The sequence below is a fragment of the Bactrocera neohumeralis genome, chromosome 5 (genome assembly GCF_024586455.1).
Source record: "Bactrocera neohumeralis isolate Rockhampton chromosome 5, APGP_CSIRO_Bneo_wtdbg2-racon-allhic-juicebox.fasta_v2, whole genome shotgun sequence".
Classification (NCBI taxonomy): Eukaryota; Metazoa; Arthropoda; class Insecta; order Diptera; family Tephritidae; genus Bactrocera; species Bactrocera neohumeralis.
In genome coordinates, this window is record NC_065922.1 from 74,858,827 (window position 1) to 74,882,557 (window position 23,731).

The 23,731-nt window shown below is 36.8% G+C and overlaps 3 protein-coding genes across 12 annotated transcripts; all 3 read right to left on the bottom strand.

The window, feature by feature from the left end:
- Positions 1-2: 2 nt before the first annotated feature.
- LOC126758909 (apoptosis-inducing factor 3-like) lies at positions 3-8,873 on the bottom strand. 9 transcript variants are annotated; one of them, XM_050473349.1, is made up of 5 exons: positions 8,582-8,873; positions 5,903-6,040; positions 5,618-5,793; positions 1,142-2,049; positions 3-1,007 (listed from the first exon to the last, which is right to left on the bottom strand). In XM_050473349.1, coding segments are annotated over exons 1-5 (1,983 nt in total). In that variant the 5' UTR covers positions 8,584-8,873; the 3' UTR covers positions 3-248. The 9 variants fall into 9 exon arrangements, with proteins under 9 accessions (XP_050329306.1, XP_050329305.1, XP_050329307.1 ...); XM_050473348.1 differs by lacking the exon at positions 8,582-8,873 and adding an exon at positions 7,608-7,714; XM_050473350.1 differs by lacking the exon at positions 8,582-8,873 and adding an exon at positions 7,620-7,712.
- Positions 8,874-9,835: 962 nt separating this feature from the next.
- On the bottom strand, positions 9,836-17,544 carry LOC126758911 (apoptosis-inducing factor 3-like). The gene is made up of 5 exons (XM_050473355.1): positions 17,115-17,544; positions 14,237-14,409; positions 12,043-12,950; positions 10,073-11,939; positions 9,836-10,012 (listed from the first exon to the last, which is right to left on the bottom strand). Coding segments are annotated over exons 1-4 (1,827 nt in total). The 5' UTR covers positions 17,117-17,544; the 3' UTR covers positions 9,836-10,012; positions 10,073-11,195.
- A 2,358-nt stretch (positions 17,545-19,902) lies between these two features.
- LOC126758908 (serine/threonine-protein kinase Pink1, mitochondrial) lies at positions 19,903-23,547 on the bottom strand. Of its 2 annotated transcripts, none has more exons than XM_050473343.1 (6): positions 23,368-23,547; positions 23,129-23,279; positions 22,730-23,031; positions 21,820-22,656; positions 20,745-21,755; positions 19,903-20,682 (listed from the first exon to the last, which is right to left on the bottom strand). In XM_050473343.1, exons 3-6 carry the CDS (start codon positions 22,868-22,870, stop codon positions 20,488-20,490), a joined length of 2,184 nt encoding a protein of 727 aa, XP_050329300.1. In that variant the 5' UTR covers positions 22,871-23,031; positions 23,129-23,279; positions 23,368-23,547; the 3' UTR covers positions 19,903-20,487. The 2 variants fall into 2 exon arrangements, with proteins under 2 accessions (XP_050329300.1, XP_050329302.1); XM_050473345.1 differs by having other exon boundaries at positions 22,730-23,034.
- Positions 23,548-23,731: the final 184 nt, after the last annotated feature.

Sequence of the window (23,731 nt, forward strand, 5' to 3'; positions counted from 1 at the left end):
GATATTTTCACTATTATTATTTATTTCAAGTTTATCATTTGCAATATCTTGAGGATTACATGCAAAATAGTATATAAATATGTATATATGTATAAAGCTGAGAGTGTTTTTCGTGTGTACATTTAATTATCAATGATTATTTAATTTTATTTATTTTTTGTTTGTAATACTTCATTTTTATAATAACGCCTTTTATTATAATCGTATGTTTCTTTATTTCTAATAAAAACCCACGCAGTAAACGTCCTTCAGCATTCACAGGGTGTCCGCGACTTTTTCTCATCCAACCAATGCGTCCAGTTCAAGTGATTTTCACCGTTCTCGATATGTGAGCGATGCAAACGCTTGCCCTGGCTAAGCAGCTCGGCGAATTGCGCCACTACCGGATCGTGACCAATTGTCAGAACTGCCACCACATTACCATAGTTATCAAGATAGTAAGCAACGAACTTGAAGTTCTCCAAATCACCCTTAATCAGCACGTCGGAAAATTGACCATGTCCAGCATAACGCATTCCCTTACCGAAAATAAGTGAGAAGAAGAAGGGCACTGCGCGTAGATCCTGAATGTTGCCGGCAATATTGAGTCCCGCCACACGTCCATGATATTGTGCCAATTGTATGTGACTAACGCTTTCGCGTTGATTCGCATTCGCAAAAACTGGTGCATTGGCAATGTCACCGCCGGCATAGACATCAATCACATTTGTCATCAGATGCATGTCGGTGTTGATGGAACCATTGCGATTTACATGAATACCGGAGTTTTCCAAGAAACCAGTATTATAAACCGAACCAGTGCCCAGAACGACGACATCGCAATCAAATTTGTTACCGTTATTTAGTTCTACTTGGTTCACAAAACCTTCGGCATTACCGTACAATTCGGAAAGTTGACTTTGATTTTTCATTATGATACCTTTTTCACGATACAGATCGTAGAAAAGTTTTCCGACGGCATCGCCGAATAAGGCAAATGGATAATCACTAGTAAATATCACAGTGACCTGTAGAGAAGAGAGCGGTAATTAATTCTATAATCCTTAATAATAACCGCACATTTAAATTCCCCACAAATATTGAGAAAGAGCTTTTGACTGCTCTAGCAGTTGACCAACGGTATATGGTCCTAATTACTCACCGACTTTGCTTTGTTGGCCAGCGCTGCAGCCACTTCCATTGCAATAAAGCTTCCACCCACGCAGACCACATTTGTCTCCGGTGTTACTGCTGCCAATATTGCCTTTGAGTCTTCATAGTCACGCAATGTGAAGACGTTTTTCAAATCGACTCCCGGTACAGGCGGTTTTCTGGCACTCAAACCGGTAGCGATAAAGAGTTGATCATATTTGATCGATTCGTCATTGGAGCATTGCACAGTTTTCGCCACGGTATCAACCTTAGTCGCTTCTACACCAATTAGCGTCTCAATGCCGTATTGTGCATAGAAGTCCGCATTCCGATATTCCAACGTATTAATGGGTATTCCTAGGCCTTTGGAGAGCTTTATGCGATCATAAGGCAAATACGGTTCGCGACACAACATAACGATGCGTCCGCTAAAGCCCTCTTGGCGCAAGGCCTCCACGCACGTGGCAGCTGCTGGCCCACCACCAATAACGACGACGCATTGCTGGTTAGACTTATCGCGCTTCACCATATCCTTGAGGCGCTTGTTCTTCTCCAAGTCCGTGCGCTTAGCACGCAGCTTTATTTTACCATCATTTTCCACGCGCACCATAAAACAGGGCAACGCGTCCAAGCCCGGAAAGTCTTCAATATCGCCGGTGCGCGTATTGAAAGTGGCGCCATGCCAAGGGCAACGTACGCGTCCATGACCCAAAGCGCCGGTATGCAAGGGTGCGCCATAATGCGGACACTTATTACCAATCGCTGTTATCTCACCGTCCTGCTTTACCACCAACACTTTAGTGTCTTCATCGAAGTTGAACGCTTTCATTTCATTATCCTTCAGATCTTCGATGTTGCAGACCTCTACAGCGCTCGTGTATTCCGACATGTTGTCTTGGGTTGTAGACTGATAGGTGCCTGAAGTGAAAAAAATTTAAATGAGTAAATTGTTGTTTTAGCGGATACCTAGTCGTAGTATGAATAACAATATACGTAGAGCTGTAAGTAAGAAGAGTTTGTAGTGTAGGAGAGTAAATAAGGTGGGAAAACCTCCCAAAAGTAGCTCATGATCAGGAAGGAAAGCGACTGCATATGCCTTATACTCCGACCCACAAATGCATTCCGGGAAACGAAATAGCTGGTGAGATTGCCAAAAGTATTATCTGTCCCTCCTAAACTTCGCAAAAAGCGTTGACTTCCTGACGAATACTTCAGCTAGAATTAAACTGAACTTCCATCTGGTATTACAAAGGACCAGTAGGTCTATGGATAGTGTGACAGCCAACCAATATAACCTAACCCATGTACATACGTATATTGATTCGAGCAACTACCTTTCGCATGAAACTACTTTTTCGTTCACCGTTAGGTTACTCAAAATAAACCAAAGAACGCTAACGAACACATATCCCACGTAAACAACGACTCTGTCGGCTAAACAAAAAAATTATGGATATACAACAAATTTCATATTAAAATCACAAGCTGCCTAAATTCTTTTGGCTGCTAACACCGGCCGAATCGCAGGATACCATAGACATGAATATAAATATACTTATGCATACATATGTATGTATGTATATAAGTTCAAAAACACTAAAAGAGTAATGTTTTGTGAATCACATACTATGTAGTACATACATAGGTACTTGTAAACACCATTGAACATCAACAATAATCAATATGAAAGTATTGACAGTGGCACATGGAAAAACGTGAAAGAAACACTCATTATCGGCTAATGTTTACAAATTGCACAAAACACACACATACTCGTATACATATCACACATATAAATCGAAACCCCAGAAATATATGAACATACCAGACATTTTTTAAAGCATTAATATTTCACTTTTGAAGCTCGAATTGAATATTTCGCGTTTATTATATAACGTGCAGTAAAAATATTAGAAAAATTAAGATATATATATATACCCGAATGCACAACTTGTCGCTATCACTTTTCGTTAGTAAATAACGCATGATGCTGACTGTGCATTTTTGCCTACTTAACATATATATTTGCAGCGATGACGTCACTGGATTTACAAATGAGCCAATGAGAAATTGTTGTCAACAAACTGTTCCCAATGGTTCGGAGTTCTCAAGCGTTACGTTTAGTATACTATGTATGTACATATGTATGTAGATGTTTCCATATTTTCTCAGCGATTTTCAACATTTATTTTCTATTGTACTATTTAAGTTCTAATTAATATTTATATATTTATTTTTTTGTTTACTATTTCAAATCTATGCATATTTTAATTTGATATTTTAATTTAATTTTGTAATTTCTACATTTTACAACACTGCACAAATGCCGACGACCGGTTGTATAACTCATACGCCCCTACCGGCTGATCGTAACACCTGCCAACCGGCTAATTTCGATTTTCATTATGCGGCCGCTATTCACGTTTGTGTAACCTTGGGCAACATTTGCTTTGCAAACACAAAATAAAAAACGTACTTGCGAAACACAAAACTAAAAAGGCCAAAAATTAAAATTTAATTACGCGTACTTGTTAGCGATAAAGCAAAACCAACATTAGGCAATTCGACAATTGTTTTATCGTGATGTGTTATGCGTTTCTATTCTTCGTGTTTGTTTTTATAACGCTTTTATTAGCTACACCATATGTATGTATGTTTGTACCTTCTTTAGTCCGTCTGTAACTCCTCTTATAATGGTTATGTTGAAAACTACTGAAAGTGCGACAATTCACTGAATAAATACGCCACAAGCATTAAACTTCACAAAAAAGATGGTAGGGAAAAGCTTTATAAGAGACATTCACAGCTGACTGACATTAGAATAATGCCGTTACCGGAATGACTGGAGAAAGAAAATTGACAGCGGCCATCAATTTATTTTGCAATTTTTGGTTTGTTTTTAGTTTTCCTCTGCATTAGGCTTGCCAATTTGGATCGCAAACTAGATAATTACTTTTTGAAGTCACAAAATGTGAAAGGAGCGTGTTGACCATTATTTTGTACTTAACTAGCAAATATATTAATTGTCTTAAATTGATATTTAAACACTATTAATCGCCACGCAATCTCAATTTTTCGTTGTAATAAATATATACACACATACATATGTATATACATATATCGGGTATTTTTTAAGAGTACAAACGTTAGATTGGTTCATGACATTTACTTTTTGAAGATAATTTCATTTAAATGTTGACCGCGGCTGCGTATTAGGTGGTCCATTCGGAAAGTCCAATTTTGGGCAACTTTTTCGAGCATTTCGGCCGGAATAGAATTTCTTCGGAAATGTTGTCTTCCAAAGCTAATAGTTGCTGGCTTATTTTTAGACTTTTTGACGTAGCCCCACAAAAAATAGTCAAACACCCATGCATCCCGAAAAATGCACTGTTTGGTGTGGTTTGTACGCTGGTGGAATCACCGTATTTTTTTGCTGTTGGAAACGTTACGGTGAATGGCGATCGCTATCGTTCGATGCTAACAAACTTTTTGTTGCCAAAATGGAAGAACTGAACTTGGTTGACATGTGGTTTCAACAAGATGGCGCTACATGCCACACAGCTCGCGATTCTATGGCCATTTTGAGGGAAAACTTCGGAGAACAATTCATCATGCGATTTAACGCCTTTAGACTATTTTTTTTGGGGCTACGTCAAGTCTAAAGTCTACAGAAATAAGCCAATATTCCAGCTTTGGAAGACAACATTATTAAAAAGTTGCCCAAAATTGTTGGACCACCTACGCAGTCATTTTTAAATGAAATTATCTTCAAAAAGCAAATTTCATGAACCAATCTAACGTTTCAAATAAAGAACCGATGAGATTTTGCAAATTTTATGCGTTTTTTTTTTAAAAAAAGTTATCAAGCTCTTAAAAAATCACCCGGTATTTGGTACAAAAAAACCAAAAGGGCCTTACCTCTATATGTCCTTACTATTTTGGTCTACTTTCGATGTGTTTCGGAAGTTTTTACGATATTTTTTTTGGTTTTGCACTCACAAACACGCACTATTTCGATTTAATGACACGCATATAGCAAATTATGAAAATTTTCTTGTGTTGACAAATTATTTATTGAGTATTTTGATTTATTATTTTACTAATTTTTTTTGTTTTGAGAATATTGAGAGAGATTGACGCAATAAAGAAAAATTCAGTTTTAAGTTTAGGGGTGTGTTATAGGTTAGAATTTTCACTATTACGGAATTGAGTGCAAATTGGACGTATTGGAAATACTTTCTTTTTTTCTATTTGATCGCTCCAAATTAAACAGGGTTAAATATTTGATATTCCATATCTTAAATGCTAAAGCAGCGACATCGACCGGTCAACACGTTTTCGTTTTGAAACTCGTAATTTTCGCTTAATACACCTACACACATAAATACTATATGTACATAAATATGCATAATAACTCTTTAAACTTGCACGTAATCAGTTGTTTGACCCAAACAGGTAACTAATAGTTAAATTCTTTTTTACTCACCGTCCTGCGGTTTAGCAGCAACATCCTCAATCCTTTTCGAAGTTGTTGTTGAATATTCTTTACAATTTGCTGAGCCCATTCTAACAGCTGTTGATGTTCCACTTGTTGATTTAAGATTTTTATACAACGTATGTACTTGTTGTTGTTTGCGCGGTTTGTTTGTTGACTGGCAAAACCTGTTGAATGTTCAACATGTTGAGAATTATGCAAAAGAAAAATCGTAATAAAAGAAATATTACACAAATCAAAGCGAAAATACCAAATGTACGCTGTTGACTGACTAACCTTCGGTTAGATGTTGACCTTTTCTGGTAGTGATTGTTTAGCTGACTTCTAAAGACTGACAGAAGTTTCTGTTGTTTTTGTTGCTGCACTAATAATTGTGTCGATAGGATGCTGACACAACGGCGTGCTAATGAATTCCTGCCATGCGTATGAGAGTAGACCGCAGATATTAGTTTGCGTTGAGTTAAGAACATAAAGAGAAAGGAGAACATAGGAAATTAGTGCAAAGAAGATGAAACATACTTTAATCCCTACAAATATTTATACATCGAACAGGGTGTATTAAGCTTTCCGCGAAGTTGGTAATACCCAGAAAGAAAAGTCGGATGCCTTATAATATATAAATGATCAGCGTGACGTGCTATGTCGATTGAGCCTTGTCCGTCTATCTGTACATCTTTATATACGCGAACTAGTCGCTCTGTTTTTCAGATATCGATCTAAAATTTTGCATTCGTCCTTTGCTCAGCAGGTATCTGCTCCTTTGTCGGAATCGCATATCGGACCACTATAGCATACAGCTGCCACACAAACTGAACGGTCGGAATCAAGGCTATCTTTACGAATTTTCATATAAAATATTTTCGGATCGGATGACTATATCATAAAGCTGTCATACAAACTGAACGATCAAAATAAAGTTATTGTATGGAAACTTTGTTATTTGTGATTAGCATTCCAGGTAGCAGATGAGTGAAACCGATGTAAACATTTTTTATTACTTTTTGAGTTTGATAAGGCACCTTATGTCTGTCTAATGTTTGCAAAAATTGTGAAGGGTAATTTAACGTACTTATTTATGTGAAACATCATGGAAATTATTTTACAGAATCCTCATAAATTATTTGCATTAAATACATAATAACATCAATTGGCACGACATTGCGGTTAGACACACACATACATATGTATATGTATCTATACATATTTCTTATTAAATTCAACACATGAAACACGCGACGCAGTTGTTGCCGACAGGTTTCCCCTGAAGGCTGTCATTCACTTTTTATTATTTTTGCAATTGTTCATTATTACACATATGTACATATGCTTGTAAGTAAATATCGCACTTAAACTGCAAAAGAGTCATAACTCAAACATTTTCGAAATTACTATTTTGAAATATGGTATATCAATGCGTAAATCACTTATTTAACTACTCAAGAAATTTCAACGTTATCACTATCTTACTTAACTTGAAAACACCGTTAGACCGACTTTTGTGTTAATTGCATCGTTTGCCTTGGTTGTGCACTATCAACTAAACAGTACTATTTTTAGATACTATTGCTGCAATAAATTGACAATTTTCTGCTGTATTCTGCGAAATTGTGTCTTTTTATCGGAAAAGTAAGAAAGTAAGTTTAGTCAGCTGAATTATTTGAAATGTCTCTTAATTTCGTTGTTAAACTTTAAGATCAATCATAATTGAGTAAGACTTAAGATATTCTACATTAGAACGACGATTTGACCGTAAAATTTTAATAATTTTTACATGAACTGTTTCTTTTTCACAAAATACCTCTGTTATTGTTATTCTAAGTTTATTACTTCGTTACACAAACAGTTGCTTGAAGTTATTACTACTTTTATTGCCGTTTTAATTAAAGTTCTCGTTTCTCGTTTCTCATGAATTGTTTAACAAATAACAAGCTCTCGTAAAAATTTATTTGTCGAGCATATATACAAACGCTTTTGTACGTACATAGGTACTTACATCCAGCACGCGTGAATGTAAATAGCAGAAATAAGCAACCAACTTTGATAACTTACACGATCAACAGACTGATTTGTACTAATGTTGCTCTGACTTGAACGTACCGACGATACTAATGGAGCGATTGAGCATAAGTATGTATGAATAGATTTAGGAAAAGTGATTGAGCACTTTATTTTTCACTAGTTCTTCGTTTTTTTTTTTTGTTGATAACTTTTAATAGAAATTAAAATTAGCAATTTGAAGTTGAAGGAGAAGTACCACAAAGCAAATGATATTATTGTCCTTATTGAAAAAGTACAAACAGAAAATTGGTCAATGCTGTTGAGAGCAAAAGTGGCGTTTAATATTGATACGAGAACCAAAATATTACATACATACATATGTTTGTATGTACGTCCGAGTAGGCTTAATAGCATTTAGGTTTTGTTTGCGATTGTATTAAATTGTATTAAAAGTAAACTGATATATGCATATACATGCATATATGTACATATGTATATAATGTTCATATACAAATGCTTAAGATTCAGGTAAAACCATATTATTAACAAAAAGGAAAAGAAAAACAAGAAAAACAAGAAAAAGCTTTATCTTCGGCTGCGTCGAAGCTACAATACCCTTCACAGGTGCATTTTTTATAACATAAAGTAGGTAAAAAATTATCTTTATTCTAATTTTGAACGATCGATTTATATGTAGTCCGATCTCAACAATTTGTTCGGAGATAGTGCAGTTGGCCTTGACAATAATTCAGTTCAAATTTCGTAAAGATATCTTGATAAATAAAAAAGTTTTCCATACAAAAACATGATTTTGGTAGTTCAGTTTGTCAGGCAGCTATGTATATGCTATATTGGTCCGATATCGGCGGTTCCGACAAATGAGCAAAATGGGAAGAAAAGGAAATCAGAATATACATACATATACATACATACATATGAATATTTAATTTTACTTACATTTTCGAAAATTTCGTAAAACAATGTCAGCCGGTGAAAATAGCACAGTTTTTACTCTCACTTCCTACCGCCACTTTTTAATTCTTTAGCAAACAAGTTTCGCTTGCTACATACATATGTACATATAATACAAAATTTATGTCGTGAAAGCTATTTCAAATCGGCAATCAGCCAATTGCTTAGTGAATAATATACGCTTAAATTTGTATATCAATGTATAAACGTCTGGTGATAAGCGAAACATTTTTCACTTTATTTAATTTTTTTGGTTTGCCGCTAGTATACTCATATGTAATTATAGTTTTGTTAATGTGTCAGCGTTTTATTTCAAGTATTTTTTTGCAGTACATACGCACATATGTACATATATGCTAACTCGGTCACGTTTGCTGATAAAACTTTACTGACAAATCTTTAAGGATCACTTAACTAGATTGCGATTAAAACACTGTTTAGCACTAAGGAAAGATAAATTGAAATGTGATTGCACAATAAATAATTTCGAAATTGTAAATTCTTATCATTTTCAGAGATATTGTTTTCTTCGTATATTTTTGTGATTGGTTGCACTTTGAAATGCAATTACAAACAGCTGATTAATTGGCGGTAACAGGGTTGCAATTTTGATATCAAGCGTTGAGATTTGACAGCTACATGCAGATTTCAGAGGGAAATTCGACCGGATATTTCAATGCTGTAAGGAAAGTTGATAAAGCAGCGTTTATTCATTCGAAATCAAATTTTTACTATTTTATTTAGTTTTGACAAATGTGTAAAAGCAAAATGTGACTATATATTCGTTTCAATTTACTTAAATATAAAATATGCTTGCGAAACCACAGAAAAGTATAAGAATATTTTACCAACCAACACTGCCACGGCAGTTGGGCGTACGTAACTGGAACGCACACGGATTTTTGACATCCAAGAACCAGCAATCTTCTAAATTATTTCAGGGAAGCGGAACAACATATATTTTAAGCAAGTACATGTGTACTATGTGTTATGAATCGTTTGCACTTCAGCGTGTTGACGCGACTGCGAGCATATGAACTTTATGTGCGTGGAATGAAATTGTTAATAAGCGAGAGTTGTTTCGTCACCAGCAGCACTTGACTCATCAAACATATTATTTAACTGGTGAGTAAATACATTTAAATCTTCATCAAAGTAATCAAAGCAATTTAGTTAAATTAATATTTTTTTTGCAATTACCCAAGTATTTATATCTTTATTTTTACACATGCAAGCAATTCGTGGATTAGAGTAGGTATTTATTGCTAATTCGTATTTGTTGTTTATGATATTCTCTATATCTACAATTAAATACATATGTATAGTTAGGTAAAATTCATTTGGACTTGATTGTGCTGATCCACAGAAATGCGATCCTCCCACATTACATTGGTGGTGAGTGAAAACTGTCTGAATCTGTAAAATTAATATCAGCATAAAGTAATTAATAGTCGATTGGTGGTTTTATGAACTCACCTTCGGACTGTTGGGTACCACCACCTTTAAGCCACTTGTATAGCGTTCATAGTAAAGGTTGGATTCTGTTTGCTGCGACATCTAGGCTTACATACTTAGCAGGGCTCAGGTTTACTATCTTTTAGATCAGTTACTGCACAATGGCTGGACATTCATCGCTCAGCAGTGACGATCGTTCTGCTTACAATGCTATGTACTTTATCAACCAAATAGCCACCGAAATCGGAGAGCACCAACACCAGCGGCGAATGATATTCATTCATTTTAATGAGTATATAGTCGAACCTGATATCCCGATACCGAATGTCATGACGATAAATATACGATACGTACTGTGTTTTTTGGTGTGCCAACTTGCTGCCAGGTTTCCTCAGTGTCACATTTGCCTGCTTTCATGATACACTAACTATTTGTGATAACGTTAGAAAAAATCATACGTGTATAATAGGAAAACAAAAAGTTATTTGATGTTTGATGAACAGCAAAAAAAATTCAACTTCGATCTGTTTGATTAGTTATGAATTTAGATAATTTTTGACAGCAAGTGTTGTCAGTGTTTCGGGATTTATATGTGGGAAAAATTTAGACCTGATATTGTACTAAACATTTATTAATGTTACGAATATTTTTATTTTATATTATTAATTATTAACTGACTATGTTTTGTGAAGTAGGTATTTACTACCCTAATTTTTAGATTAATTTTCGTAAGAACGATATGTTACAGTTGGACAATAATATTAACGATAAGTTATACAGGGAGAACCAAATTAATCAAAAATTAACCAATATACATGTACCCTTCTATATACATTTTCTGATTTCGTCTAAATTCGATCCCTTTACTTGAAGATACTTAAAAATATTACATAACTAAGGGATCTCCACGTAAATCCGAGGATATTTTCACTATTGTTATTTATTTCAAGTGTATCATTTGCAATCTCTTGAGTATTAAATATAAAGGTGCGAGTGTTAATAACTATTTAATTTTTTTTTACTTATTTTTTTTTTTTGTCAAACCTCATTTTTATTATGTATTATAATTATACTATATATTATTAACCGTATTTTTCTTAGTTACTAATAAAACCCACGCAGAAAAAGTTCAACATTTACTGCGTCACCGCGACTTTTTCTCTTCCAACTTATGCGTCCACTTCAAGTGGTCCTCACCATTCACGATATGTGAGCGATGCAAACGCTTGCCCTGGCTAAGCAGTTCGGCGAACTGCGCCACTACCGGATCGTGACCAATTGACATAACTGCTACCACATTGCCATAGTTATCTAGATAGTAAGCAACGAACTTGAAATTCTCCAAATCACCCTTGATCAGCACGTCGGTATATGAACCATGTCCAGCATATCGTATACCCTTACCGAAAAGCATCGTAAAGAAGAATGGCACTGTACGCAGATCCTCAATGGTGCCGGTCATATTGCGTGCCGCCACACGTCCATGATATTGTGCCAATTGTATGTGACTAACGCTATCGCGTTGATTCGCATTCGCAAAAACTGGTGCATTGGCAATGTCACCGCCGGCATAGACATCAATCACATTTGTCATCAGATGCATGTCGGTGTTGATGGAACCATTGCGATTTACGTGAATACCGGAGTTTTCCAAGAAACCAGTATTATAAACCGAACCAGTGCCCAGAACGACGACATCGCATTCAAATTTGTCACCGTTTTTTACTCCAACTTGTCTGACAAAACCCTCGGCATTGCCGTACAACTCGGAGAGTTTACTTTGATTTTTCATTATGATACCTTTCTCACGATACAGATCGTAGAAAAGTTTTCCGACGGCATCGCCGAATAAGGCAAATGGATAATCACCAGAAAATATGACAGTGACCTGTAGAGTAGAGAGCGATTATTAAATGCATACTGAGTCCTTGTTAGTAACCGTTTCGACAGCGCTAGTAGTTGACCAACGGTATATGGTCCTAATTACTCACCGATTTTACTTGATTAACCAGCGCTGCAGCCACTTCCATTGCAATGAAGCTTCCACCCACGCAGACCAGATTTGTCTCCGGTGTTATTGCTGCCAATATTGCCTTTGAGTCTTGATAGTCACGCAATGTGAAGACGTTTTTCAAATCGACTCCCGGTACAGGCGGTTTTCTGGCACTCAAACCGGTAGCGATAAAGAGTTGATCATATTTGATCGATTCGTCATTGGAGCATTGCACAGTTTTCGCCACGGTATCAACCTTAGTCGCTTCTACACCAATTAGCGTCTCAATGCCGTATTGTGCATAGAAGTCCGCATTCCGATATTCCAACGTATTAATGGGTATTCCTAGGCCTTTGGAGAGCTTTATGCGATCATAAGGCAAATACGGTTCGCGACACAACATAACGATGCGTCCGCTAAAGCCCTCTTGGCGCAAGGCCTCCACGCACGTGGCAGCTGCTGGACCACCACCAATAACGACGACGCATTGCTGGTTAGACTTATCACGCTTCACCATATCCTTGAGGCGCTTGTTCTTCTTCAAATCGCTGCGCTTAGCACGCAGTTTTACTTTACCATCATTTTCTACGCGCACCTTAAAACAAGGCAACGCGTCCAAACCCGGGAAGTCTTCAATATCGCCGGTGCGCGTATTGAAAGCAGCACCATGCCAAGGGCAACGTACGCGTCCCTGACCCAAAGCGCCGGTATGCATTGGTGCGCCATAATGCGGACACTTATTACCAATCGCTGTTATCTCACCGTCCTGCTTTACCACCAACACTTCAGTGTCTGCATCGAAGTTGAACTTTTTCATTTCATTATCCTTCAGATCATCGACATTGCAGACCTCTACAGCGCTCGTGTATTCCGACATGTCGTCTTCGGTTGTAGACTGATAAGTGCCTGAATAGAAAAAAATTCAAATAGTTAAAAAAAAAACAAAAAAAGAAACCCTAAGTTAGTGTCTGTTTACGGTGGGTTCGTTGCAATGAGAACTAAACTCAAGAAGCTAAGTAGAAGTAAAGACAATACCGTTCCAGACAGACCGCCGGACCCGACTCCAAGTAATCGGGGGGGGGTACGGATAAACATATATCCGACAAAGAAATGTTAACCCGGCCACATTCCTCTAAATTATTTTAGGGCGACTGCATATATACTTTGTTCCTACCCACAAAGGCATTCCGGAAAACGAAATAGCTAGTAAAGTTGCCAAAAGTTTTATCTGTCTCTGCTGAACTTCGCAAAAAGCGTTGACGTCCTGATGAGTACTTCATCTTGAATTGAACTGAACTTCTATCTGGCACACAAAGAACTAGTAAATCTAGTATATATAGCCTCTAAAACTAATGTTAAGTATGTATATTTTTCTGCGGAATGGAAACCGAAATATGCGCAATAAATATAATAAAAATCTCAACACCCAAGTATTCCCATGTTGGCACTATTATCAAATGTCATAAAATATTAATGCCATCAGTTTTCGGTAGCAAATGACATACATACATATGTATGTATAATGGTGACTGAGCATATTTGCCTGTTAGAGCACTGCACAAATGCCGACTACAAGTCTGCATAACTCATACGCCCCTACCGGCTGATGAGTCGATTTCCATACTGGCGACACAATTGGCGTGTTTCGTCACACCTGCTTTTTTAAATTAATCAAATTTGTATTTTGAAAGTGTGCTTGTGTTCATGAATGAAAAAGTTGGTGTTGTTGTGTGTTTTAATATACATTTGGGCTTCGGCAATTCGGCTGTCATATTGACTTGTGACGCCGATTGTTGTTTTTGTCGAACAATGTTTGCAGAATTCACTGGCGACATATTGCTATATGGCGCAGAGGCATGGACGATGACAACAACTGATGAGTCGACGTTACGAGTTTTCGAGAGAAAGGTTCTGCGAAAGATTTATGGTCCCTCGCCCGTTGGCTACGGCGAATATTGCATTCGATGGAACGATAAGCTGTATGAGATATGTATGAGACGCAATACCCGCCGGGGGAAGCAGAGGAAGAGGAAGATCTGCACACATGACTAGCGCGCGTAAGCGGTTTCTGCGCCAGTAAAGAAGAAGACATCGATCGGTCAATACGTTTTCGTTTTCAAACTCGTAGTTTTTGCTTAATTCACCACATATGTATGTAAGCATGCATAATAGTTAAATTTTGTGTTACTCACCATTCAGCGGCTTAGCAGCTACCTCCTCAACCGTTTCCGCAGTTGGTTTGGATTCTTTACAATTTGCTGAGCCCATTCTAACAGCTGTTGATGTTCCACTTTTTGATTTAAGATTTGTATAGAACGTAAAGTTTTGTTGTTGTTTAGACGGTTTGTTTGTTGACTGGCAAAACCTGTTGAATGTTCAACATGAGAATTTAGCAAAAGAAAAAACCGTAATAATATACATAAATATTACACAAATCAAAACCGAAAATACAATATGTACTATATGCTGCTGACTGACTAAGCTTCGCTTAAGCGTTGACCTTGTGTGTTAGCTATTGTTAGGATTGTCTCTACTCCAAAATCACTGACAGAATGCCTGATTGTTTAGCATCGAAAGACTGGCAGAAGTTGCTATTGTTTTTGTTGCTTGCTTATAATTGTGTCAATAGATCGCTGGCGCAGCGGTGCCTTAATGAATTCCTGTACGAGTCAACAACATTTATATTGAAATGCCAACGCTTATGAGAGAAGCCCGCAGATATTAATGCTTCAGTTAGTGAGCGACGTGCCGCGCTAACGTAGTGATCTCGTATGTAGTTGTTGTTGTTCACTTTTGATCACATTTGAGTTATGTTGCCATTCTACACTTTTACCGACTGTGACGCGGATATTTGCGTAAATTGGATTTTTCCAGTAGCGTAGAAACGAGTTAACTGATTGCACTCACGAGTTAGCTGATTGCTAACTTAAAGTGCAGGATTGCCGATTACTACGGAAGGGCGGCAGATCGGTCACTAACTGAATTTTAGGGCGTTGCTTTAGGTTGAGAGCAAGGAAAGCATAGGAATTCAGTGCAAAGAGAAGAACACACTTTAATCTCTATATAGTAAATATTTATACATTGAAGAGGGTATAGTAAGCTTACCACGAATTTAGTAACACATAGAAGAAAACGTCAAAGAACCAATAAAATATATATAGTATATATAGTATATATATAAATGATCGGCGTGACCAGCTGAGCCGATTTAGCCAGTGCATATATTGTAGTCGAAAGAGTCTTTTCGTATTTCTAATCAAACTTCAACTTATTTTTTTATATTTATAATGAACTTTAATGAGCCAAATATGTACCATATTGGTTGACCATTTTTTGCCACTTTTTCGCTAGAAACATTATTCCATCAGTGTAAAACTTTTCTGGTTTCTCGGCGAAAAACTGCGACAAGTAATTTCCACAGGCTTCTCTTGAAGCCAACTTTACTCCATTAAGGGAGTTCCGCATTGACCGAAACAAATGATAGTCCGATGGTGCAAGGTCAGGGCTATATGGTGGATGCATCAAAATTTCCCAGCCAAGCTCTAGTGGATGATACCTTTCCAATCTCACCAAACACTCAGCATAACCTTTCGAGGCGTCAATCCTGGCTTTGCGACCATTTGTTATGCTTCACCACGTTTGGACCATGATCTTTTTCGCACATTATTGTCGTATTTGATCCACTTTTCGTCTCTTGTTATCATTCGCTTCAGAAATGGTCCGATTTCATTTCGTTTCCAGCAAAGAATCGCATATGTTAATTTGGTTCATAACAAATTTTCACAGACAATTCATGTGGTACCCAAACATCGTGCTTCTTTTTGTAGCCAGCCTTTTTTAAATGGTTCAAAATCGTTTGATGATGAATGTTAAGTTCCTTAGCAATCTCATGGCTGCTTATGTGACGGTCCTGTTCAATATTTTCCATAATTTCATCGACTTTTCAACGATAAGTCGACCAGAGCGAGGTGCACCTTTCACATCAAAATTTCCAGCGCGGAAGCGAGTAAACCATTGTTGTGCTACACGAACTGATGCAGCATCGTCTCCTAAAGCTTCACAAATTTCATTGGTGGCTTGCGTGGCATTCTTCCTTTTTTATACAAAAATTTCTAAATATAGCGAGTTTCTTCATTACTTTCACTCATTTTTGAAATGCTGTAACTTTTTTTCAACTTTCCCGATTTTAATGTTTTTTTTCTTAAATGAAGCTTAAAATCTCACCTTTCCAGCACTATATGGTATGACACAATGTGATTGGTAGTACTGGAGATATACCACTGCACCGACATCTATTGACAAAATACGAAAGGACATTTTCGACTACCCAATATAACTTCGGCCAAAATTGAAATTTTTTTTTATTTTTGTTTTTTTTTTTTTGTAATGGCTTGTCCATATGTGCACTTAATTCGATTAAAACGTTGTGAACGCGCGTCAAATATTTTCATATTAAAAACACACACTCACTCAACTCAATTTTATTGTTAAGCCATTAAAATGCTCAGTGCATATTTATTATTATATTATCATTACTTTTTGAGTATAATTAAGCACCTTTTGTGTGTCTAATGTTTCTGGAAATTGTGAAGGGTAACTTAACGATCGTATTTAAGTGAAACGTCATAAAAATTCGTAAACCGAAACAACATAAATTATTTGCATTAAACATACATATGTATGTATAATAACATAATTTGGCACGATATTGCGGTTAGGCACATATACATATGTATGTAGATAATTGCATTTCTATACATATTTCTTAGTAAAACCAACATATGAGACATTCGACACAGTATTTGAAGACTGGCATTCCCCAAAGGTAGTCATTCACTTGTTATTGTTTTGGCATTTTTTTATTATTACTCATACTGTTGTACATCTGCATATATTTTTGAGCAAAATACATCACTAATTGTTATTTGTTTTTATTACTTCATTACACACACAGCTGATTGAAATAATTACTACTTCTACTGTCTTTTTAATTAAAATTCGCGTTTTTACTGAATTATTTTAAAAAATAACGAGCTCACGTAAAAATTTGTAGGTTTGTTGGGTACTTACATACATACATCCAGCCCGCGTGAATGAAAGCAGCAGAAATAAGCAACGAATCTTGCTAACTTGCACGATCAACTGACTGATTTGTACTAAAGTTGTTAACGCACAGACCAATAATGATAGCCAACCACCACGTTGTGCTGTTATTGGTTTGAGTTGCGGAGAAGAAGCATACAAAAGCACGTAAATTGTGAAAAAAAATGTTAATGTCTGTTTCCGGTGAGTGCGTTCCGATGAGAACTTAGCCTAAGTAGCTAAGGAGGTTTGAAGACATTTCCGTGCCCACGTCAGACCTACCCTGCGATGAAATGCAAGAATTCAAGTCTCACCTAAACTTCATAAAAAGCGTTGACGTCCAGTTTGTATTAAACTGAATTTTCGTCGGGCATTACAAAGGACCAGTAGGTCTATGCATAGCGTGGCAACCAGCCAGTCCAAACCTATATTCAATCGTTTAACTACCGTTCGTATCATACTTCTTGTTCGGTCGTCGTTAGAAACGCACGCAACCAACGGCTCTGAGGCCCAAACAAAAGAAATAATGAATATACAACAAATTGTATATAAAATTCACCAGATGACCAAGCACTTTACGCTGCTAACGCTGGCCGAATTGTAACATATACATATGTACATGTAAACAGGTTCAAAAGCATTAAAAGCGTAATTGTATGCAAATCCGGATGGATTTACATAGGTACATGTGTACATACATACATACATATGTATAAACACCATTAAACTTCAACAATAATCAATATGAAAGTATTGACAGCGGCGTATTTGATTTGAGCTCATTGTAACCATATTATTTGTTACAAATTTTAATGGAAAAAAGTGAAAGGAACGCTCATTATCTGCTAGTGCTTACAAATCACATATCACACATACATACACACATAGGAATTGAAAACCCTTCAATACATGAACATAACAGACATATTTTGCTATATTGATTTAATAATTCACTTTTGAAGCACTATTTGAATATTTCGCGTATATTGTCTAACGCGCACTGAAAATTATTAAAAAAAAATTAAGATTTTATTTACTATACCAGTCGAATGCACCAATTGTTATTATCAGTTTTACCTAGCAAATGACGTGGAATGGTGACTTTGCATTTTTAAGTTGTTTAGAATATTTTTACAACAATGACGTCACTACATTCCGAATTCGGTCAGTGAGAACTAGTTGAAAGTCCGAGTTGTCGGTATGACTCTGTAAAAACAACTGACAACTGTTCCCGATGGTTCGGGGTACCCAAACGTTACTTTTTTGTATGTAGACTTTTATACAAACTATTTTGCGCAAAATATAGTAAGACTTTTTAATTTAAATTTGCACTTCAGATAACTGCACAAATGCCAACGACTGGCTGTATAACTCATACGCCCCTACCGACTCAATGTGACACCCACAAGGCGTAGAAATATAGAGTAGGTTCATAGAAAAATATTTGTAGTCAATGTTAAAATACGACTTAATTTTTAATTATTTTCCATTTTGGAAAATATAATTATAAATATTATAAATTAAATACATATGTATATACATATGTACATATGTATGTGTATGTAGTCATAATATCCTAAAAAACTGTTATATACATATGTATGTATTACAATAGTGATATACATACATATGTATGTAAAATGACACCTTACTGGCATACCTAAATAAAAGCGTTGTGCCGAAAAAACAAACGAAGGTCCCCCATCGCTAAAAGCCGCTTGTAGGCAAATACATGCGCTGGGAGTTGTGAAGGTCGTTGCTTTTATGAATGGGTAAACTCTGATTATTGAAAGTACGCTTGCGTTCATGAATGAACATGTTTTTGTTGTGAGATTTACCACATTTGGGATTCTACATTATTGCTTTGAAATAGTATATTAATTTGAATGTAATCAATTATGAATGCTTTCATTGATATTTACAAAACGAATTTCATATGATACATACATACATATGTATATAGTACATATACTGCAGATAAAAGTAAAAACAATAATAGCAATATATAGTCCTGAGCAAAATTTTTATTCAATGCTCAGCCAGAGAACATAAAACTATGTTTTCTGCCTATGATATATGTATGTATGTACATACGTTCTCTGCGTTCTCTGTTTGACAGTTACGTGCAATTTGAGAGGGAAATTTTGCCGGATATTTCATTGCTGAGAGGAAAGTTGATAAAGCAGCGTATATTCATTTGAAATAAAATTTTTACTATTTCATTTATATTTGACAAATGTATTAAGGCAAAGTACAAATATTAATTAGTTTAAATATACTTGCAATATAAAATATGCTTGCAAAACTCTAGGAAAGTACAAAAATATTTCACAGGTATTAAGTTTCGGCAAGCGTAACCAGCCAACGCTCCGGTGTTAAATTTCGGCAAGCGTACCAAACAAAGTCGGTTCGGAAAGCACACGGATTTTTAAGCGCCTAGGGAATGTTTACTCGGCAGTATTCTTCAAAATTATTTCTGGAATGTTTTCTGTTGCTACAATAACAAGAACAACAGACATAGTAAACAGTTGCACACAAAATCAAAAATATTTACATACATACATACATATGTCCTGTTACAAACTGTCACCGTACATTCTGGATCGTTTGCACTTCAGCGTGATGACACGACTGCAGACATATGAAATAAGTGTTCATGGAATGAAATTGTTAATAAGCGCGAGTTGTTTTGTCACCAGCAGCACTGCACTCATCAAACATATTATTTAACTGGTGAGTAGATAAATTTTAATCTTCATCAAAGTAATCAAAGAAGTTTAGTTAAATTTGTAATTTTTCTGCAACTACGCATATATTTTTCTCTTTATTTATACACAAGCAAGCGCTGCCGCGGATTAGAATTTTTATTGCTAAGTCTTAATTATTGTATATGATATTCTATATATCTACAGTTAAATAAACTTAGGTAAAATATTTCAGGGATTTCACAAATTTCGTCTTCTAAGAAAATGTACAATTTTCCAGTTACCAATATAATGTAAACAATTTTAGTGATTTATAATATGTATATTTAAGTCCACATAAACAACGGTAAATCATATGGTATTCATCGTTCATCACAAGTTATTCGTTTTTTCATTGCTAAAGGCTGTAGCGACTTGAAAATTTTTCCTTACTAAACATACAAATAAATAAAAAATAGATTTTACAAATTTTTAACAGCAACAAAAGATACATAGAGGAGAGAAATCTTTTTGGACTTGATGGTGATTAATTTAGCATTATTATCAGCAACAGTAGTGCTAGATTCCGTTGATGCGTTCTTTTGCCAGTGTAATATTAGTTTGTTATTACTTGGTGGTTAATTTGATGTTACATTTAATATATTGAAGTAGCTTGCTTAGGCCACTACCACATCTTGTATCCAACTCAGGGCGCCACGTATGCGTCGTAGCCGTGCACGCGCCAAAAAACTACATATCAATAAATATTCCACATAAGTGCGACGACCGCTCTCATTAAAACTAAGCTGATCCACAGCCGCGCGACCCTCACACATTACTTTAGTGGTGAGTGAAAGTAGCCATTGGAGAATCTGTAAAATTAATATCGGCATAATTAGTAATTAATAGACGAATGTTGGTTTTATGAACTCACCTCCGGGCTGTTGGGCATGCCACCAGCTTTAAGCCACTTAGATGGTGCCCATAGAAAAAGTTGCATTATGTTTGCCGCGATATCCGGGCTTACACGCTTAGCAGGGCTCGGGTTCAATATGTTATAGATCAGTTGCTGCACAATCGCTGGGCATTCATCGTTCAGCGGTGGCAGATCGTTCTCCTTATAATCACTATTCCGTAATGATAAAGTTTGCTCGCCATTAGCCAAAGCTAAACCGCCACTCGATGAGTAGAATGGATTGCGTTGGCCAAATATTTCATAGGCAATCGCGCCACAAGCCCATAAGTCCGCTTTTGCATAGTTCAGCACAGCAAATGGGCCGGGTTGTTTGTTAATGATCTCAGGCGCCATCAGCGCGGCATTGCCGCCCTTGTCGATATCGTAGGAAGTGTAAGGTATCTGCAAGCCATGTACTTTATCAGCCAAACAGCAACCGAAATCGGAGAGCACCAACACCGGCGGTGAATCATCATCATTCATTTCAATAAGGATATTGTCGGACTTAATATCACGATGCGCAATGCCATGTCGATTAATATGCGCCGTAGCTTCAAGCAATTGTGCCAAAAGCAATAGTTTGGTACGTGCGCTCAGTTTGTGTGAATCCAGTAGCGCGCGCAAGCTGTAGTCGTAGCGTTTCATCAACAAATAAAGCGACATATTGCGTCCATAACCATGTGGATTGATGCGTTGCGGCTGCGCAACTGGGTAAAGTATATGGCCGTCGGGGAAGTTGCGAACCTCATCGCAGAAGAAGCCAAACATGCAGACTATATTTGGATGCGGCGGCAAAGTGAGTGTTTGATTTTGTAGTATGCGTTCCCACTCTTCTGAGCCGTCATTCATGCGACGCGCACGTGCCGGCACGGTCTCCTTGTACATGGCGCGCAGAATGGAAAGTGCATTACTTTGTATGTCATAGTTGAACATCATTTTCAAAGCGAGCGGATACCGATTTATACCAGCTAATGGCGCATCTATGGATTCCTGCAAACATAGAACTTTATTAGTGTTTTCAATAAAGCATAAAAATATACAAATTTATACGTACGAGCCCTTGCATGCCACTACTAATACCAGAGAAACCAGCATTTCTATCACTAATCAAATCGTTGCCTAATTTCTGTATATTTTCTTCTTCCAAGTCACTGGTGCGTCGTGCACTACGCTCGGCGACAAAAGCGGCAGCCGCGGAGTTCTGATTATACAATTCATTAAGATTATCCATGGAGCTGCCGAAATTGTGTACAAAACGGGACATATTCTGTATTGGAGACATCAATTCTGGATGGAAAGATTGTTGTTGAAGTGGTACAGCTGCGGTAGTGCGCGCCATAGCAACTGCTGCTTCGGCGTCATGCGTTGCATCTAATGCAGGCGTTTCTACAGATGTAGAGTTATGACTTGCATTTTTAAATGCTGCCGAATACACTACTGCAGCGCAGCCTTTTGCAATAGCCGGCCCCACGTCCAATTTATCGATACTGAAGTCACTATTAAGACTTTCGGATATTTCATCATAATTCCAAGAAGCTTGTAGACGACCGGCGGCTTCGCGTATCTCCCAACACACACCCTCCAATTCGTCCTCTTTTGTTAACACACCAGCGCCGGAGGCTAAACTGACGCCGACCAGTGCAAAGAAAGGTGCAGAATCGCCATAGAAGAGTTTTTTAGTTGCTTGCGTGCGTAAGTCTTGTGAATAATTGGTTGTGACGCGATTTAAGATATTGTCGATGAAAACTTTGCGCGCATGTTGGCCAACGCTTAAGAGGCCGGTACGTGGCAGCGACTTTGCCGTGCCACTTGTAGCTGCATGTGTAATGCCTTGAAGCGCTCCTCTAGCCGGCAAAGGTTGAGCGGACGCGGTAACACTAACAGCGCCCGACTACACGCGATAAATATTTAAATAATGTTAATGAAGAAAGCATATAGTAGCATTCAATTCTAATGTAACATACCCTTAAAGAGTTGGGTAAGCTTCGGCGCGTCTTCTCGCGGTTTTGTTCCAAAATGTTGACGTGTATATCGCGTTTCCAGTAACTTTGTAGGAAGTAGCGACCATGTTTAACCAGTCGTAAGGTTAGTAGGCGCACAGACATCCTCGTCGCTTTCTAGTGATACGCCTATGCACTGTTATTGTAATTGCAATGAAACACCCACAAACACAATAGCTGGTTTCGCACTTTTTCTCAATTACTTGCTTCAATAGCAGACGGCGCCGTAGATTTGTTCGTGTTTGTGTTTGCTGCTGTAATAGTAACTGCTATGCAAAATATTTACGTCGCAGAAACGAAAAGCCAAGAAGTAAAAAGCGTATTTTCGTAAAATATATATTATGTGGAATTTGGTATACTCACGTTTTACTTATATTCGCGAAAAATTCTGATATCTTTATAACGTACACAGCAGCGTATTGCACACATTGAATATGATTGGCGTAGCAAGTGCTACTTCCTTACTTTTTTGCAATTATCTAACAATAGCAATATTTTCACGCTTGGCGACTTGCTAGATGTTAAAATGGATTTAATATGTTACAACAAAGCTTGTAAATAGCTGCACAACTTTTTTTTGGATTATTTATTAACTTTCTTACCATAAATTGTAGATAATTAAGCGAATTCTACTGGTTGTGCTTTGTTTATTTTGATTTTTCGCCCTTAATTTTGCTCTTGCAAATTGTATTCGAACAATCGTTTATTTTTCGATAATCGCTAAAAATAGCAGAAAAATATTGAAACAAACACGCAAAAAACAAGTTGGTCAGCAAGGAAATTACCCAATCACAATAGGGAATCAGCTGTTTTTATTTTGTTTACCATTTATTCACCATAAACTTTGGTCAAAAAGAAATTGTGTTAATTTTGAAGCCGGTGTATCACTTCCGGCGAATTAAAGTGGAAATCAAATTTTATTTTCGCAACAAATTAACACAATACAAATATATATATCAGTAAATT